The sequence below is a fragment of the Poecilia latipinna genome, unplaced genomic scaffold (assembly GCF_001443285.1).
Source record: "Poecilia latipinna isolate Pla-1442-1.1 unplaced genomic scaffold, P_latipinna-1.0 Scaffold81, whole genome shotgun sequence".
NCBI classification, from domain to species: domain Eukaryota; kingdom Metazoa; phylum Chordata; class Actinopteri; order Cyprinodontiformes; family Poeciliidae; genus Poecilia; species Poecilia latipinna.
Window position 1 is genome coordinate 159,680 of NW_015112697.1, and position 18,114 is coordinate 177,793.

General features: G+C 38.0%; 2 protein-coding genes and 1 pseudogene across 4 annotated transcripts in view; all 3 read left to right on the plus strand.

The window, feature by feature from the left end:
- LOC106937595 (alanine aminotransferase 1-like) overlaps positions 1–4,526 on the plus strand; it is a 12,764-nt gene extending 8,238 nt beyond the window's left edge. For both annotated transcript variants that reach the window (XM_015019176.1, XM_015019185.1), the window contains 4 exons: positions 2,950–3,124; positions 3,208–3,363; positions 3,641–3,747; positions 3,835–4,526. In XM_015019176.1, coding sequence (XP_014874662.1) covers positions 2,950–3,124; positions 3,208–3,363; positions 3,641–3,747; positions 3,835–3,937 — 541 coding nt within the window. In that variant the 3' untranslated portion in view covers positions 3,938–4,526. The remainder of the gene's footprint in view (positions 1–2,949; positions 3,125–3,207; positions 3,364–3,640; positions 3,748–3,834) is intronic.
- Positions 4,527–4,834: 308 nt separating this feature from the next.
- On the plus strand, positions 4,835–9,040 carry LOC106937629 (alanine aminotransferase 2-like; annotated as a pseudogene).
- A 454-nt stretch (positions 9,041–9,494) lies between these two features.
- Positions 9,495–16,240, plus strand: LOC106937637 (alanine aminotransferase 2-like). Of its 2 annotated transcripts, none has more exons than XM_015019268.1 (11): positions 9,495–9,833; positions 11,023–11,112; positions 11,192–11,300; positions 12,514–12,650; positions 12,768–12,975; positions 13,443–13,522; positions 13,619–13,755; positions 14,402–14,567; positions 14,960–15,115; positions 15,213–15,325; positions 15,561–16,240. In XM_015019268.1, the coding sequence occupies exons 1-11, from the start codon at positions 9,735–9,737 to the stop codon at positions 15,649–15,651; spliced, it is 1,386 nt and encodes a 461-aa protein (XP_014874754.1). In that variant the 5' UTR covers positions 9,495–9,734; the 3' UTR covers positions 15,652–16,240. The 2 variants fall into 2 exon arrangements, with proteins under 2 accessions (XP_014874754.1, XP_014874746.1); XM_015019260.1 differs by having other exon boundaries at positions 9,496–9,833; positions 12,732–12,975.
- Positions 16,241–18,114: the final 1,874 nt, after the last annotated feature.

The window sequence follows — 18,114 nt, forward strand, 5'->3', positions numbered from 1 at the left end:
AGACCTGTTGCGTGTGAAGCAAACATGATAACCACTACACTACAGAAACTCAGGCTCTTTGCAGTGTTCCTGGTAGATGATCCACATTTTGTTAGAGACTAATAACGAGCATGGAACAATGTCAAATACCACAGATCCTCTCAGAGAGCACAGTAACTTGGTGAACAAACTGTCAGAGTTATACTTGTGCCTAATTTCACATTACAGTCCATAAACTAAGCCTGGGATCAAAAAAATGTATTAAAGATGTCATTAGCAGAGACAAATGGTTCTACAGAGACTTGGCTAAATGGCTAAAAAATAAAATCAATACTTACAAATAAAAAATGGTTCAAAAATAAAATTAACACTTCAAAATACAAAATCTCTGGAAAATAAAATATGATGTATGTTGTTTTGAAAAACATTAGAATATATCCACTTTTATCAAATCTTCATTGTGGTAAGATCATGTCAGTTCTTAAATCCATGGAAACTCAACAATTTGTAAGGTAGGTGAGTTAGCTCAGCAGGTTAGAGCACCATGCTGGTAATGCTGAGGTCATCAGTTCAAACCCCATATGGGGCAATTCATGTGTAAGGTCTTTCAGACAATCAACACTTCAAAATAAATAAGGGATCAAAAATAAAATCAACACTTTACAATAAATAAGGTTTCAAAAATAAAATCAACAATTAAAAAATGGTTCAAAAATAAAATCAACACTTCAAAATAAATAAGGGTACAAAAATAAAATCAACACTTCAAAATGTATAATGGTAACTGTTTCTGTCTGTTCAGCCCATAAAATCAATACTTACAAATAAAAAATGGTTAGGAAGCGCATTACAAACCTTTGGTTGAATTGGAGCGTTAAATTCAAGTCTCCATTACAGACCAGAGAAAACTAAAGAGAATGCAACGTTGTGTTAATCCATTTGAGGAGCCGGTAGTTTATCTTGAGGAAATAAATGACGATGCAAAAGTTAATTAGACTGTAACATGCGCAGTCCGCTGTCAACCACTGCGGACAAGGCTCCATCGCAGAGACTTAGAAACCGCTGGAAGTAACTCATCCAGCAGATTTAATAAATGGAGCCTTCTGGGTTCACGTTACCCAGGAGAGCGGCGCTCTGGAGGAGCTGCAGACGTAACATCTGTCCGTTTCGGAGAAGCGAAACCACGCAAAAATAAATAAATAAATAAAATAAATAAATAAATAAAAATCCTGGTAAAAGCGCACACCGGACCGCGCAGGGTAAAACACTCACAGAGTTCAGTTGATCCGTTTGGATCAGACAGATCCAACTGACTGATGAATTAGCGCAGATTTTTCTGCACATGGGACCCAAAAGGAAGTGCGTTCAGACCCCAGCGGGTGAAGTGATGCTAATTTAAGTAAATTTGCTTAATTTAATTTATTAAAAGTTATTGGGGCCTCAGTCAGTGGTTTTTGTCACTACGAGAAAATGTAGATACATTTATCTGCTTAATCTGTGATGGGATCTGGATTCACGGTGAATATTAAATAAACCGCATAAAATGCGACTAAATAGCCGATGTTAATGTGATTGTAATTTCACGGATAAAAATAGTACATGACCGATTTTTTTTTTATGTTGTCGGTCAAGATAACGGATAACAAAAAAAGTCTAGCGCGACCTGCCGCCCTGACACCAACTCACACATCTTCATTCACAGTCTTACTTGTAGATCGATTTTTCTTTCCTTGGACGTTTTGATGTTAGCTTGTCGATGTCTCAGTTTTATTCGCTGGGAAAACCAATGAGCAGCTTGAGGTGACTCTGCTGCTCTCTAGTGGCGAGAAGCCGTAATATTGGCTGGTAACAATCGGAATGCATTGTGGGAAATGTAGTTTGTAGTCAATTCGTGCTCAAAACCTATTTTAAGTCAATCATCGGCCTATAAAATGCTGGGGCGGGCCACATAAAATGACATGGCGGGCCTGATGTGGCCTGCGGGCCTTGAGTTTGACACATGTGGTTTATGGGGTTGAATGAAAAATATATTGATGAAGAAGTATTGTGACAAAACAGTAATTTATGGATTATTATTATGAAAAAGAATAGAAATGATTTTCTTTTTTAAATCTGAAGATAAACTTTCAATATGTCTCCTTTAAAAATATTATTATTGGTGACAAAATAAAAAAATAATATGCATAATGCAGTTTTATAAGTACAGATGCCTCAATTTAAGAATAAAAAAACTATAAAAATGTGCTTAAGTGGAATGACATGATTGTCACTGTTTAATTGTAATTCATTTATTGTTTCATTTTTGTATAGATGATTGAAAATAGTTTCATTTTTAAAATGAGTTATTTTTATTCATTAACTTTAATATTTACTTTGATTCTTATTTTCAGTTAAGATGACACATTCTATCTCAGAATGGACAAATGCTTAATTCAAATCTTATAATGTCGCCGTGTTTTAATTTTTACTTTAGTTCTATCTTTTAAATCTTGAGAAATAAATAGTTGTAATATTTTGCTACATTTTTTATTGTTTTTTTTTATGTTTCATGGTTTTTGAGAATTGTATATTATTTTAACACTGGTAATGGAAAAATAATGGTTTAATCTTCAAACAATGCTGTTTCGGTTATCTATTTGATTTCTTTTCTTTTAGAGGATACATGAGAAATAAGCAGTAATGACATTAAATTGAAATGAAATGAAATTCAATATTTTATAATTTGATCATGTGAATGGGCCATTATAATAGTCTACATTAACAAAGCTGTTAACAACAAAGCAATTCTACCTTTACTGGCTAAGACATTACAAGTTCACGCTGATTTGATTTCATTTTAGAGATTGATAATGTGACAGTTTTTTTGTGTGTGTGTGTACACATGTTGAGAATTAAATAAGTTCCTACAGGATTTTCATGTTTTCTGGTGTCTAATTTCCATTAATCACCCCCCTGGTGACCTGTGTGCAGGTGTGGCCTCAGAGCAGGATACATGGAGGCGGTCAACATGGACCCAGGGGTGATGCATTTCGTCGACACCATGCTCTGTACTGACATCAATGCACCAGTCACAGGACAGCTTGCACTGGATCTCATGCTCAGCCCACCCAGTCCGGGCGACCCTTCATATAACACATTTGTTCATGTAAGAGCAAAACCAAAGCCTCAGCAGCAACTAATGTTTTTCATTTTCTTATATTCTTCTTTTGGATGATGTTTTCTTGGAAGGAGACTCTCGTGACTCGAGCCACTCTGGCCCAAAATTCTCAGCGGGCTCTGAAGCTGCTGAACGATCTACCGGGAATGAGCTGCCGCCCGGCGATGGGGGGAATCTACCTCTACCCACATCTGGATCTACCAGCTGAGATCAAGGAGCAAGCCAATGTTGTTAATTAAATTTAATGACATTTAATTTCGTTACATTTTCGCTAATCCCACTTATAAAGAGAAAATAAGGTGTAGAATTTGATATAAAACGACAACACAGAAGAATAAGATTAAACAGTATTTCACAAAAATAGGCATAAATAAATTGACTGCAGACACTATAGCTGAAAATTTAAAAAAAACATGCTGTGGTTTTCCTTGTAGCTGATGTCTTTCTCTTGTGTTGCAAACTTTTATTTTTTTGTTGTAATCTTGCACCTGGCCTGGTTTTCAGACGCTGGGACTGGAAGCAGTTGTGTTGTACTGCCAGATGTTACTGGACGAGGAGGATTTGATCGTAGGTGCAGGAGATGATGGAACAAGTGGCATCCATCATCTCAGGTAGGAAACAAGATGAGACAAAACCCCACTGGATCCAGACAATATGTGCAAAATACCATGGTTCATAATCTCTTTTGTTTCCTTTAGATTATGTATTCTGGTTCCGCCTGACACGTTGGAGGAGGTTCTGTCTCGCCTTTCCTCCTTCCACCTTCGCCTCTCTGACAGAAAACTGAACAGAATTGTGTAGGACAAAGCTGAGAAGCAACAAGCTGTCACCAGCAGAGGAAATACACCAAAGCCACATGAGACAAGCAGAAAGATCATATTTAAATATTTGTTTTCTTTCCTGACATTTTTAGAATAATGCTAGAAAAAGCTTTTATTGAAGGAGAAGCGTATTTACCTTTTTATTATCCGGAAAAATCTGGATCCTTTTTAAAATTACTGTTAGGTTTAGCTTCCATGCCAAAACACAATGCATACGTGAACTGCTTTTCAGGCTTGCTTGGATTGTGATAACAAAAGCATGAAAATATATGAACAAGAGTAGCTGTTTTAAGAATTTGACTGTTATACAATAATGCTAATGTGAATAAATACACAATAGAAGAAAATGCAAACATTTATGTAGTTCTTTGCTGACCCTAAACTTTATATTCACCTGATAAGTAAATTTGGTAGTTGGTTGTTTTTTGTCATTTTCAAAATGTCGATTCCATTCTCCTGACATCCACCCAAATATTCTGTTGTATGATGCACTGATGTTTTCTAAATAGCTTAAAAAAATCAGAATTTGTTCTCAAACTCATCCTGTAAAGATTAAAAAAAATAAATACATGAAAGAGCCAGAGTGAAGAACTATAGGATTTGCTAGGAGCCTCTGTATGAATCTGTCAAATTTGTGACAAAGTAAACAACTGATTGATAAAATTCAACAAAGAAATAAAACTTTAATGTTTTACATAAGCTTTATAAAAATCAGTTTTATGAAATTGTATTAAAATATGCAATTAAATAAAATTATTCCAATTATGGGTTTTACAAAACAAAAAACATATTGGTCTGCATAAACAACATGAGGTTCTGCCTTCCTGAGCACCCGCCTCCTTCCCGACCCGCTTGGCGTGTCGCCCTGTTCCTCAGTCAGATGAACCGAGATGAGCTCCATGAAGGATGTGAATCCGAGGGTCCTGGGGATCAGAGACCCTGTGAGCCTGCAGAGCCTGGCTGCACGGATCACTGAGCAGATCGCACAGGTGAGTTATTAGCAGCTCCAAAAGTTCCTGATAAACCCTGACCACTACAGCTCTAACCCTGACTTAATGAAGCACAGAAAAAATACCTACGTACCCTACAACAGAATAAAATATTGAACAGTGTAGAAGAAATGTATAACAACTGTAGGCGTATGAGGTAAAAACTGAATATATAGGTCGCATCATTCATTGACCAAAGTTTATAGAGAGGTGAAAGTTAAACTGGAGCCATAACTGTTTGAAAAGGCTCTTTGTCTGATAGCTTCATGGTTAAACTTTAATCAAACCACCATCTTGAAGGTTCATGCTTAACATCAACACTTTTTAGAGGACAAAAGCACACTCAGCTGTTTATGCAGTTACATGTTTCTTCATAATGCAGGGCTTATTTTTTCTTCAAAGAAAACCAAACACAGCATACAAGCCAGTGTTATTTTGTAAGCTTAGATCTTCATAGATTTTTATCTGTACACATTTTAAATGGCTCATTTAACTTGCTCTGTAGATAGTTAACTGAGTTAACTGAGATTAACCTGCATACTACTGAATAATAGGAGTCTCCATTTTGAAATGTACTCCTAACCGTTTTAAGGCTTTAATTTGTAGGTTCCACATCTTTCCTTGTGTGGTTCAGGCTTCAGAAGATTGTAAATGTAGAAACTTTCATTAGCCTATCATTTGAAGTCCTTTCAAAACACAGAGAACATTAAAGTCTGCTTGGTCATAATCCTCCAAGGACAGCAATTAAGATATGAATCTTGTTAGTTTATGGTCTGACACAAAACCATAATACATATTATCAGAGTTCAGACAGGTGGAATAAATGCACATGAGATGTGACTGATTGTGATGTTTGATGTGTTGTGGAGTTGTGCAACTTGATTTCTTTCCTTCAAATTTAACCTAGATACTTTCAACCTGCATGTTCTGTTTTGATTTGATCCAGCCTAATCACATGGAGTTGCATGGTAGGGAGCAGCATACACTGTCACAGTGTTTGTGAAAGGTTTGGCATGTTTCCTCTCAGGGTGAGCAGAAACCTTTTCAGAGGGTAATCGATGTCAGCTGTGTGGATCCCCACAGGGCCGGGATGCCGCCCCTTTCGTTTGCTCGCCAAGTTGGTACTAAGCATTTAGTTTTTAAATGAGGTTCACAGTTTCCCTGAGTTTGTCTTTACAGCCTGTCACCTTCTGTTTGCTTTCTCAGGTCTTGGCAGTCTGTTTGTACCCCGAGCTCCTGAAGGAAAGCAATTTTCCTGTGGATGTTCGTCAGAGGCCAGAGAAGCTGCTGGGTGCCTGTAATGGAGGGAGTGTTGGTAGGGTACAATATATTTATCTCGTGTGATTTATTTCTAGCAGTTTCTGCTTTAAAAGCTGATCGATTTGACCATGGCAGGCTCCTACTCTGCCTCCTCCTGTGGGATACCCCAAATACAGAAATCTGTAGCTGAGTTCATCACAAGGAGAGACGGTGGTGTGGCTTCAGATCCAGAGGACATCATCTTCTCCAGCGGCTAACAGAAGACCTTAAAGGTATGACAGTTGGAACTGGAATAGGCAAGATACCTTATGGTGCAACTTTAAATGTTTCATTCTGTTATCTATGGCTGCCTTTAGCTGGTTCTGCACTTGCTGTCCAGTGGACAGGGACCCACTCAGACAGGTTTGCTGACCCCTCTCCCATGTCCACACACCCTGCCAATGCTGCTGGACGAGGTGGGGGTCAAGCTGGTGCCATACCAACTGCTGGAAGAGCGAGGTTGGGCCATAGACCTGGAGGAGCTCCACCGAGCCCTGAAGGCCGCCAGGAGGCACTGTGAGCCCAGAGCTATTTACATCAGTAACCCAGGAAACCCCACAGGTAGAAGTCTCAGAGTCCCGCCACCACCAGGCATTTTAGAACCAAAGTTATTCATCCTGCTGGGAGATTCACTTTAAAATGTGTAATTAACTTATTTCCCAAATTTTATTTCATTGAAGCAATTGAAAAATATTTTGTTCTGTTAGGTCATGTACAAGACCTAAAAACCATAGAAGAAGTGATTCGTTTTGCTGCATCAGAGCGGCTCGTTCTGTTGGTTGAAGAGGTAAGTACACCCTGAACAGGCGAATTGTTTGTCTTACTAATAAAAATTTGGCTCTTTTCATTCACCTTTTCGCATTATTGTAGGTGTATCAGGACAATGTGTTTGGACAGGACAAGAAGTTTCTTTCATACAAAAAAGTCCTGTTTGAGATGGGAGCATCCTTCTCAGAGAGTGTGGAGATGGTGTCGTTCCATTCAATATCGGCAGGGACAATGGGAGAGTGAGTGTGACCAGTAGTTCAACAGGAACACGAACGCATTTTTGCTTAAGTGACTTTATGGTTATTGAGAAAGTTTTTCCTTTAATCAGATAATAACACTCCATGCGTTCTCCTATGTTTTGTTTTAGTTTTTTTTTTAGTTGATTAGTCAGTAAAGCTCCAGTTTGATAACTAATGAGTCAAATTTTGTACGTGAAATAATGATTTTTTTTATGAAAGTGTCAAAATTGGGATTGTGGAATGAAAAATAACTTTAAAACATCTAAGTGTGTATGTATGGTCTTGTATGTCTCTATGATGCCCTGTGCCCTGGACTTGAAACCTGAGGGGGGGAGGTGGTCTGTTCTTTTTCATGGTTAGTTGTTTAGTAAATTATATTTATGGCTATTAATATAATATATCTGTCTTATCTTATATAGGTGGACCTTTTCTGACTTGTAATTCCTCTGTTTAGGTCTGGTTTGAGAGGAGGCTATATGGAGGTCATCAACATGGACCTGCTGGTCAAAAACTTTTTAACGAGCATGCAGGGTCCTTCCAGCCCTCCAGTTTTACCACAATTGGCATTGGAAATCATGGTCAATCCACCATCACCTGGCGATGCTTCATATGAAGTATTTACTCAGGTAAGTAGAACACTTCAAAATATTTTAAAATACATATTTCTGAGGGTATGCACTGTTTGGACACATAAGACATATAAGATGTTCAGGTTGAATAGGAATCTCATTCATCACAGCTGGATTTGGAATAGACTAAGTGGACTCAACACCATCTATAGGCTACTGAGAAATGAATGGAATATGCCTAAAACATGGGTGTGCTTTCTCTTATATATGTATCTTTGTTTCTTGACATCTTTGCTTTATTCATTAAAGGAAATTCTTCAGAAAGTGGAAACTCTTGCCCAAAACGCTCAACGAGCATGTGAATTTCTAAATGGCATTCCAGGGATGAGCTGCCAGCCGGCGATGGGCGGAGTCTTCCTTTATCCTCGTCTGCATTTACCTGCTGAAATCATACAAGAGGCTCAGGTCAGCTTCAAACAAAACAAAAAAAAAGTTAAATATGCTACCAAAAGCCTTCCATACTTTTTTTTTATTTTTTATTTTTTATTTTTTTTAGTAATACATCAATAATTTATAAGTCTGTTATATGACAGAGATCAGGACTGCGGGCTGATGTTCTGTACTGTAAGAAGTTACTGGAGGAGGAAGGTGTTTGTTTGGGTCCAGGCTCTGAGAACGGACATGACGATGAAAACTACCACATTAGGTGAGGACAGAATATTTCAGATGATTGGCATGTTTGTGTTAGACTTAAATGACTTGCATTATTAATTAACTCTAGTTTTCAAAGACCTTGTTAAATCTGGTTTCTGTTCTTCCAAAGTGTATTTTTCTTTTAAGTTCTATTTTTAACAAATGAACATATAAAAATATAGATTTCAGTCATGTGGAGTTTATCTATCTGGTGTAAAACTAACATTTTCTAAATATTTCTTCTGTTTGTTTTGTAGACTCTGCATTTCAGCTCCCACTGCAGTCCTGGAGGACGTCCTGAAACGTCTTCGGTCTTTTCACCTGTGGATCCAGGACAGACATCACTGACAGAGATCCAAAGGATACAAACTCAGCAGAGGAAAAAAAAAAAAAAAAAACACCTAAACAAAAACCATCCTAAAATTGCTTTGACTTTTAAACCTGATAATCAATACTTGAACAGAGTGGAGACAAACCTAATTTTAATTAAAGCCTGCTGCACTGCAGGTCTTGTGGTTAAAGCTCACTGCTTCAGTGTTGTCTTTCCCTCTTTCCTGTCTCTCTCAGCCACCATCCAGATGCAGCAGACAACTGCTCATGCAACATAATAAAACATCTACAGGATGTTTCAATATGTTAACAGAGAGTTGTTCCTCCCTACAGTTGCCCTGTAATTAAACAGAATAGGGGGCTGGGAGTCTATGCAACACTGAAACTTACTAAATCTCTTGTTTTCTCGAGTTGGTGTGCTAAACATTTATTATTTTAATCTTAACCTGAATGTCTTGGATTTGACAAATTGCAGAAAAAAAAGTGGAAAGCCTTGATTTGCCCTTCATAGTGAACTCATTTTATAAGAATTTTTGGAAATAAATTGGTATCAGTTATTGTTGAGCATTTGTATATTACAAAAAAATAAAAAAATAAAATTAGAAAAATATTTTAATCTGACAGTTTGAGTTAGTTTAATTTGCATGTGTATAAACATATCTAACATCATTTTATATAGCAGGTTTTTTTGCATTAATTTACTATTTAAATTTTGCACCACCTCAACAGAAGCGTCCACAAACACGCCAATTAATTAAGGTGTCAGGCTTTTTTTATGAGGTAGGTTTAAAATAGCAATGAATTGCTCAACCAGATCCACCTTCCTGAACACCCGCCTCCTGAGAGTGGTGCTGGGATCGTCGCCCTGATCGCCAGTCAGACGGACAGAGATGAGTTCTGTGCAGGAGGTAAACCCAAGGGTCCGGGTGATCAGAGACCCAGTGAACCTGCAGAGTCTGGCTGCACAGATCTCACAGCAGATTGCACAGGTGAGTCATTAGGCTACAACATAAACTTCTCATTTCCTGTTTAGCAAAACAATCAAAAAGTACTAAAATCTTACATTTCAAAATTATTTTTGGATTGATGTCTTATTTGTTTCCTTGTAATAAAAATATTTAACATCAAATTACTGACTTTAGATTTTGAATATATTTAGCAGCTGTTTAGAGGTCAACTTAGTAACTCCACTTTTGTAACTTCAGAAGCTCATTGTCAGGATCCGTGTTTTTGTGTGTTTATTTTTGAGTTTTTCCTGTGTAGTCCTGTTCCTGTGAGTCTCGATCCTGTCCTCCCCGTTGATTGCTCCCCATGTGTGTCTCATTTCCCCTGATTACCCGTGTGTATTTAAACCCACCTGTGTCTGTGTTAGTGGTCGGATCCTTGTCGTAGTCAGTATGGTTCGTCGTAAGTCAGTCAAGTAAGTCGCTTTTTGTAGCCTCGTTTAAGTCGTCACAGTAGAACTGGAAAGTCCTGTGGCGGCTTGGCTCTTATTAGTTTAAACCCTCACAGTAGAACTGGAAAGTCCTGTGGCGGCATGGCTCTTTTTCTGTCAGTCTTTGTTTAGTTGCTGCCGGTGCTGAGTTTTTGTCTCCACTCTGCCGTGTTGCATGTTTTTGGACTGTTTAGAGCTAAACTTGATTATTAAAGACGTCAACTTCACTACATCCTGGGTCCTGCGTTCAATCTCACCACCACCACCAACACACTTCATGACACTCATGCTTCATAGGATTTGTGCAAAGTTGAAAAAAAATAATCGGCTTCACATCATATTTCAAATACCACCTTAGTCAGTGTTCAGTGGTTGTTTGTAGACAGTGGCTGAAGTTGAACTGTGACCTAAAGCAGTCTGAAAAGCTGTTTAAGCAGCTTCCTGGTTAACCTTTAAATCAAGTCTTTGGCTTGAAGTTTGCTCTTTATTTTAGCTCTATAACTAGAGGACACTAATATGTGTGAATGCAGAACCCTCATGCCTCAGGCAGTTGAACACATTAACCATTAATAGTTGAACCTGACTTCTTAAAATTCTTGATCGCTTGAGAAATGATTGGTGCTTCTGCAATCTTGCTAGCAGAAGTTTGCCACACTGTAAGCTAACACATCACACAAATCGCATTTCAGTCGCTAAAACTTTACATGCAGTTACATATTTCCCCCCCCTTTCTTCCCTCTCAGGGTGAGCAGAAAGCTTTTACAAAGGTAATTGATCTTAGCTCCTGTGATCCCCACCGGACAGGGTTGCCACCCATCTCCTTTGTTCGCCAGGTTAGTTTTAAAGATTCTCTTCTTGCTGATTTTCTTCTCTGCAGTCACTCATGGAGCATGCCTGCTGCTGCCTCCTCAGGTCTTATCACTGTGTTGTTACCCGGAGCTCCTCAAAGAAGACAGCTTTCCTCTGGACGTCAAACAGAAGACACAGAAGCTTCTGGAAGCCTGTAATGGAGGCAGCATTGGTGAGAACAGCAAAACAAATGAGGTTGGACTTTTACGCATAATCCTTCTTTCATTGTTCTAGGGGTTTTTTCCTCAGAGTGAAGGGTACATAACTTACAACTGTAATGGGTTTCAAAAAATACATGCTTAGCAACTAAATTATTAGGAATACAGCAATTCTCTTGAAAATGATCCCTAATTGGTTTGGTTTTGAGCTTTGTCTCTCCATCCTCAAAGTCCTGGTTTAGTTTTGGTATTGACTTGGACTTGGATTAGGTGGTTTTGACCACAGCTTTCTGTAGAGACGGAAAACTACAAAGGATGTCTCTGTATATTCCAGTTCACAACAGGGTTGAATCTTAGTTGTTTCTGCTTTCACATCCAAATAACTCCCTATATTTCAACTATTTCAACTTTTTAAGAAACAGCTCAAAACATTTTTGCCACATGATACAAATCTGCTATTTTCCTAAGTGATAGGTATTTTTCTCGAACCTACATAAAAAGACCACAGACAACGTATATGAATTTTATAGACAAAGCTTTTGCAAAAGGAGAACTTTCCATCAGCCGTTCACAGAAAGTTCTGATCTCCTTCCACGCGAGCCCCTGTTTTATTGTCAAGCAGAACAACCAAAAGGGGCAGTCAGGAAGAACAACAAAGGTCGTAAAACTTCTAACCTAAACAAACCAGCAACTCAGTTCCAGGTGTGATATCTGATCTACGATCTGAGCCCAGTTCAGCTCTAGGTCAAACTGTCAATAAAGAAGTAGATTAACATCTTAAGTTAGGAGGTATTCTGGTTGTTAAGGTCTGAGAAACACAGAGTTAACTGTTTCACATGAAGATGAAACAGACAGTCCTGACCTCCAGGTCAGTTTATACACACATAAGGAAGAGAACACTTTAAACTCAAAATCACAATAATACTGATTAACATTAGACTGAATATGAACTAAAGTAATAATGATAATACCAAAAAATATCTAACACTAAGTACATTGGGTTTTCCCTCAGTTCTGAGTATTAGTTAGTCTAATGAGTGGCAAAATTAAGTATATTCAATTTTTTGTGATTTAATTGAAAAAGAGAAATGGAAATGTGTAAATAATTAATGCCTCAAATTAATTTGGCAATAATGCCTGGAATGAGTTGACAAAACAGCCTTATTAGAGCAATATCTATAAAACGTTTAGACTTCTTTGCTCAAATGGCCAATTTTCCTACAACAGGTTCATATTCTTCCTCTACTGTTGGGTTACCTCCAATCCAAAGATCTGTTGCTGAGTTTCTCACAAGAAGAGATGGTGGGATAAATTCAAATCCAGAGGACATCATCTTCTCCTCCGGCTCACAGAAGACTTTGGCGGTATGGTAACTAAAGCTAGAAATGAGAGGTTACCTCATCTGATGACATGCTATGCTGGATTTTTGAAAATGTCTTATTTAGATGATGATACATTTGCTGTCACGTGAGGATGGACAGACTGAGACTGGTGTGTTGGCCCCCCTGCCATGTCCACACACATTACCCATGCTGCTGGATGAAGTGGGGGTGAAACTGGTGCCCTACAGGCTGACGGAGGAGCGAGGATGGGCCGTAGACCTGGAAGAGCTGCACCGAGTCCTAATGACCGCTAGGAGGCAGTGTGATCCCAGAGCCATTTACGTCGGTAACCCGGGAAACCCAACAGGTGCGTAACACACATTTATACTGTAGTGTAGTGACAGCAAAATGAATAGAATTGCTAAGGCCTTCGTTTTAAAAAATTAAAGAGCGTAAAGTGCGATGTGTAAATTTGCAGAAATTAGAAATGTAGACATTATCCACAGAAAAACCTAAAATTTCTACCTTCAAAATAAAAAGTCCTTCAAAAAAGGCTCCACCAGGTTCTATCTGTTGATTCTATTTACTGCTTTTGGTTCAGTCATTGGATACATAATATTTAATATGTTTCTCATATCCAAGTGTTTATTTTGGTTAAATTAGACATCAACTCTGAACTAAATTATGTAACATTATAAAGTGTGTCTTTAATTCAAAATGAGACTGACACGTAGTCAAACAAGTTGAGGCAATCTAAAATCAGAATCTTGATTTGTTGGTAGAAACCTAATCTGTCAACAAAGACCAAGTAAATGTCTTTCATTGTTTTGTCAGGTCATGTGCAAGACAGAGAAACAATAGAAAAAATGATTCACTTCGCAGCATCGGAGCGACTTGTTTTGCTAGTTGAAGAAGTAAGTACATTCTGCACAGACACATTTCTGTGATTATTATGTGCTTATTTCTACTTAAAATTCTTCCTTTCTTTCTGTCTTGTTGCACCATTTTAGGTTTACCAGGACAGTGTGTTTGGACAGGACAAAGAGTTTCTCTCATATAAAAAGGTCCTGTTTGAGATGGGCGTTTCCTACTCAGAGACAGTGGAGATGGTGTCATTCCACTCAATATCGACAGCCACAATGGGAGAGTGAGCATCACAGCTATTATCTCAGGGGTCTGGACTGTAAATACACTTCTGTTTCGTCATGACTTACACAAAATATGACGTTTTTTATGACAGTTTTAAAGAAACAAAGGGCATTTCTATTAAAAGAGGTGTCGATCTAAGTAGTTTTTGAAATGTGAAAAATGCACTTCAAAACAGCCTATGATGTACCCATTTTATTGCAAAAATTATGCAAGAAACAAAAGAACAATTTTACACAAATTGAAGAATTTTTACATAAATTGAAAGATCTTGTTAGATAACAAAAATATTGTTATCTAAGCAATAATAATATTGCTTAGATAACAGAACGGGACTGGATTTCTGCAGTTCAAATAAGATTTCAGTGCAACTTCACTGTTTTTATCATAAAAAAAGTAGCTTTGGTGTTTCCATTTTAGAAAACATACAGCACAAAATTTCTATAAACACACAGATTTTTATAAAAACTAAACAGTAATTTTTGAAGACTTTAACTGTTAACTCTGGGTTTTATTTATGTTGATTTATGTTTTATAGAATTACGTTTTTTTTTTTTTCTATTTATTATTGCCGTCTTCTTTCCTCATATTTTTACTGCTTCCTGAGATATTGTTGCTTCTGACATTGCTAATCCTGCACTGTCCAGGTGTGGTCTGAGAGGAGGCTATATGGAGTTAATCAACCTGGATCCAGCAGTGAAAAAGATTTTATTCCAATATCCGTCCAGCGCTTCCATTTTACCACAGTTGGCGATTGAGATCATGGTCAATCCACCTGCACCTGGAGATGCTTCGTATGAAAAATACACACAGGTACAAAGACAAAAGCAAATTTACTGCTCCCTATAAAAGAAATTGTCTTGAAAAATAAATTGCATCCACATTCAGTGAAAGTATGATCATAATCTTTTAATAATTAGATTTTTTCATGAGCGTAAAACAAGTTTCTCAAAACCTATGGTCTGAGTTAATATCGGGGACTCCACTTTTGCCATGTTATATGTTTTCTACCATCTATAATCATATTTTGAGGTGGTAATGAAATATTATTGCCAGGCTGCGGTCAAAGCATAGCGAGATTAAGGTACCACAACACCTTTCTAACAGCAAACTTGTGAATCACTAAGCACCGGGAGCAGATAAGTTTGGACTTTCCTCTTTTCCTTGTTCACTAGCATATGTAGAATAACATTTTTCTTGCACAGGAGATTCTTGTGAGAGCAGAAACACTCTCCCAGAATGCAGGACGAGCATGCAAGCTTCTGAACGCCCTACCAGGGATGAGCTGCCAGCCGGCGATGGGAGGAGTCTTCCTATATCCTCACCTGCATTTACCTGCTGAAATCATTGAAGAGGCTAAGGTAAACTGAAACTGACTAAAGGAATAAAAATGACATACTGGATGCCTTTCAAGGTTTATGACTTGGGATTTTAAAAATGTGTCCTGATTTATTTCAGATGTTACGACTGTCAGCAGATGTTCTGTACTGTCGGAGGTTACTGGAGGAAGAAGGTATTTGTTTGGGGCCTGGCTGTGAAAACGGACACATTGATGAAAACTTTCACATCAGGTAAGGAGACATGGAGATCTACTGTTTGTGCATATATTATAAACATTGCATACTTTATAAATATTTTATTGACTAATTTCTTTTGTGATACATTTTAATGGAAGAGGTCAAATTAAAACATGTAATTTGTTTTTGTTCTTTTGATAACTAATGAGTCAGACATGACTAAAGTAGTTTGCTCCTCTCATGCATTTCTGTATATTTCTAAATGTCTCAATTTGTTTTTTTCTCTCAGGCTTTGTGTTTTAGCGCCTCCTGCTGTCCTGGAGGATGTCCTGACGCGTCTTTGTTCTTTTCACCATCGTCTCCTCAGCGGACCAGACTGATGAAATTTGAAGGATACAAAGAGAAAAAGAATCTTTTAAAACTTTTAGTGAAAAAAGGTTTCCAAAACTATGGAAACCATGGAATCCCTGCTATCAATATTTTCAGATACACATATTATGATAATGAGGTAATTATGTCATAGAATAAAATCAGCACTTTTGTCACTGCTGCATTTGTCTTGGGGAACAAATAAAATTGTCCACTTAGATTTACTTTTAAACAATAAATAAACACAACTTCAATTTTAAATTGTTGAGACGTATAATTGTTTTATTTTAAAAACGCTGAATGTAAATGCAAAATAAAAAACAACAACCTATTGTTCTCCTGTGGGAGGAGACTCCAGGGCAAGACCTGCTTACGCTTGAGGAACGTTTTATCCCTTCTAGCTTGGAAACATCTCAAGGTCACCCAGGATGAGCCCCAGAGTGTCGCCAGGGGAATGTTTGGGTTTCCCCCCAGAACCTGTTACCCTTGTGACCCAATATTGGATATGCAGAAAACAGTGAATTGTTGGTTAGAACATCTCTGCAGATAATGGCTTCAGTGCATACAAAGCAAAAAAAGTTATCAAGTTACAAAGCAAAACTAAAAAAAAAATGTAATAAATAAAATGAAGGTCCACTGACCACAGTGACCCCTTATGGTATACTGGAGCCCTCCATCAGGGCACCATCATCATGTGGGTGAACCTCAAAGGAGAGTCACTTGCTCCTCAACACTGAAAAGTCTGTTGAAAGGATTTGGGCACTTAACAAAAATGTTTCCAGCTCCAATGAGCTTTTCTCTTGCTCTCAGTGGGTGTTTCTACTGCAGCAGGATTCCCCCAGCTCTAACGATTCAGGTCACTTCTGGGAAGATTGGTCAGGTACTCCCATTCAGGCTGATTGCCACAGTTCACCAGGACCTGTAAAGTAGCAGAAAAAAATGTTTCTTAGTTAAGAAGGGCTTTGGCAAATAAAGAGGGCCTTCGCTACTGGAAGTTTGAACTGAGCTGACAAAATGGCCTAAAACAGGGGTCTTGCAACCCACAGCTCAATGGATCTTCCACAATGACTCTTAAAATAAGCTCTGTTTTTCATGGAATACATGCATTGAATTTCCACCACAAAAACATCCAGAATTGCAATAGTTCCTGTTTTCAAATCTATATTTTTGTCATTAGGTTGAAAACTGTGTCTGTACTATATTTTTCATAAAAATCAACATCCCACAGAAGAAGTTTTGTCCAAAATGTACTGTAAATAAAATGGTAGCTATTCAAGAATGACAGCACATTTCCTACAGTAGATTTTCATCAAAATTATAAGCTGTATTTTTTTTCTTTTCTTTTTTTTTGGGAAAGACAGGTTGTGTAACTTTTGCAGCTCTAAACACGTTTTATAAAGTTTAACTACATGAGCAAAAATTTGTAAAGGTTTCAGTGATATGTGTCGTGTTCACCACCAGATGTCACTGTAAACTTGGATTTTCGCCAAGCAGATTTCACAGAAGCTGGAGTTTTACTAATGAGGCATCATAAAAACAGGTTTGTGTGTCTACTTCATGTCCATCCACAAAACAGGGCGATTATTACACAAGTTCATATGACTTTGTTGTATTAAAAACGTCAAATGCATGTATTTTTGAATCATATGTTTTAATTACTAAGCATGCATGCAACACTCAACAATGCAAAAGGCTAAAGTGACTGAATTAGAAGGCGGAGTTGGCTCAGTTTCAGTCCGAAGGGTCTGGAGTCCTGGAGCCCAGCCCAGTGAGTGAATAAGTGAATTTCAGATCACAGGCCATCGGCTGCTTGCTCATTACTGAACGATGCATTAAATCCTCAGCTGTAAATAATGTGATCGCTGCTGTGCAGGGCTCAGGGCAATCCACAGGAAGTAGGGTCCATTCTTTCTCTTGCTCCTCTTTATCATTCATCACTATCCTCTCACCGTGAATGGAGTTCAGATTTGCAAATGCTACCTAATTATTCCACTCCAGTAGCTCTGGGAAAATGAGTGAGAGGGGTAATCATTCCTCAAAAGCAAAGCCCAACAATTCCCACTTCCCCCACCTTTTTCCACTCCGCCTGAGCTCAGGCAGCCACAGATGAGGCTGAAGGAAACCACAGCAAAACCTCAGAGGCTCTACATTAACGTACAATCAGCAGATTTACACAACAGACAAAACAAGGTACTAAATAAACAGCTTAAATTTCCATATCTTCTCATTGCAGAGAGCTGTTAATGTGAATAAATTATGAGTTTAATAAATGTCTGCACTTCTGTCATTAAATCATTAGGCTCTTTCACAAAACACTTCAATCTAGGTCTAAGAGCCCTTTTCACCGTCTCATTGAGCTTTCTGCAATAACATAGGAGGTTCCATCTAAAGCAGTCTTTGGGCAAAAAGCCAGGTACATGCTGGGCAGCTCACCAGTACATCCCAGGGTAACACAGAGACACACAGGAAAGACA

What these genes read in the sequence shown, in the direction of transcription:
- LOC106937637 (XM_015019260.1), top strand. Translation starts at nt 9,735, where the DNA reads ATGAGTTCTGTGCAGGAGGTAAACCCAAGGGTCCGGGTGATCAGAGAC. An exon ending in CCATCTCCTTTGTTCGCCAG is followed by an intron (nt 11,113 to 11,191) that starts GTTAGTTTTAAA and finishes CTGCCTCCTCAG; the next exon opens with GTCTTATCACTGTGTTGTTA. An exon ending in TAACCCGGGAAACCCAACAG is followed by an intron (nt 12,976 to 13,442) that starts GTGCGTAACACA and finishes TTGTTTTGTCAG; the next exon opens with GTCATGTGCAAGACAGAGAA.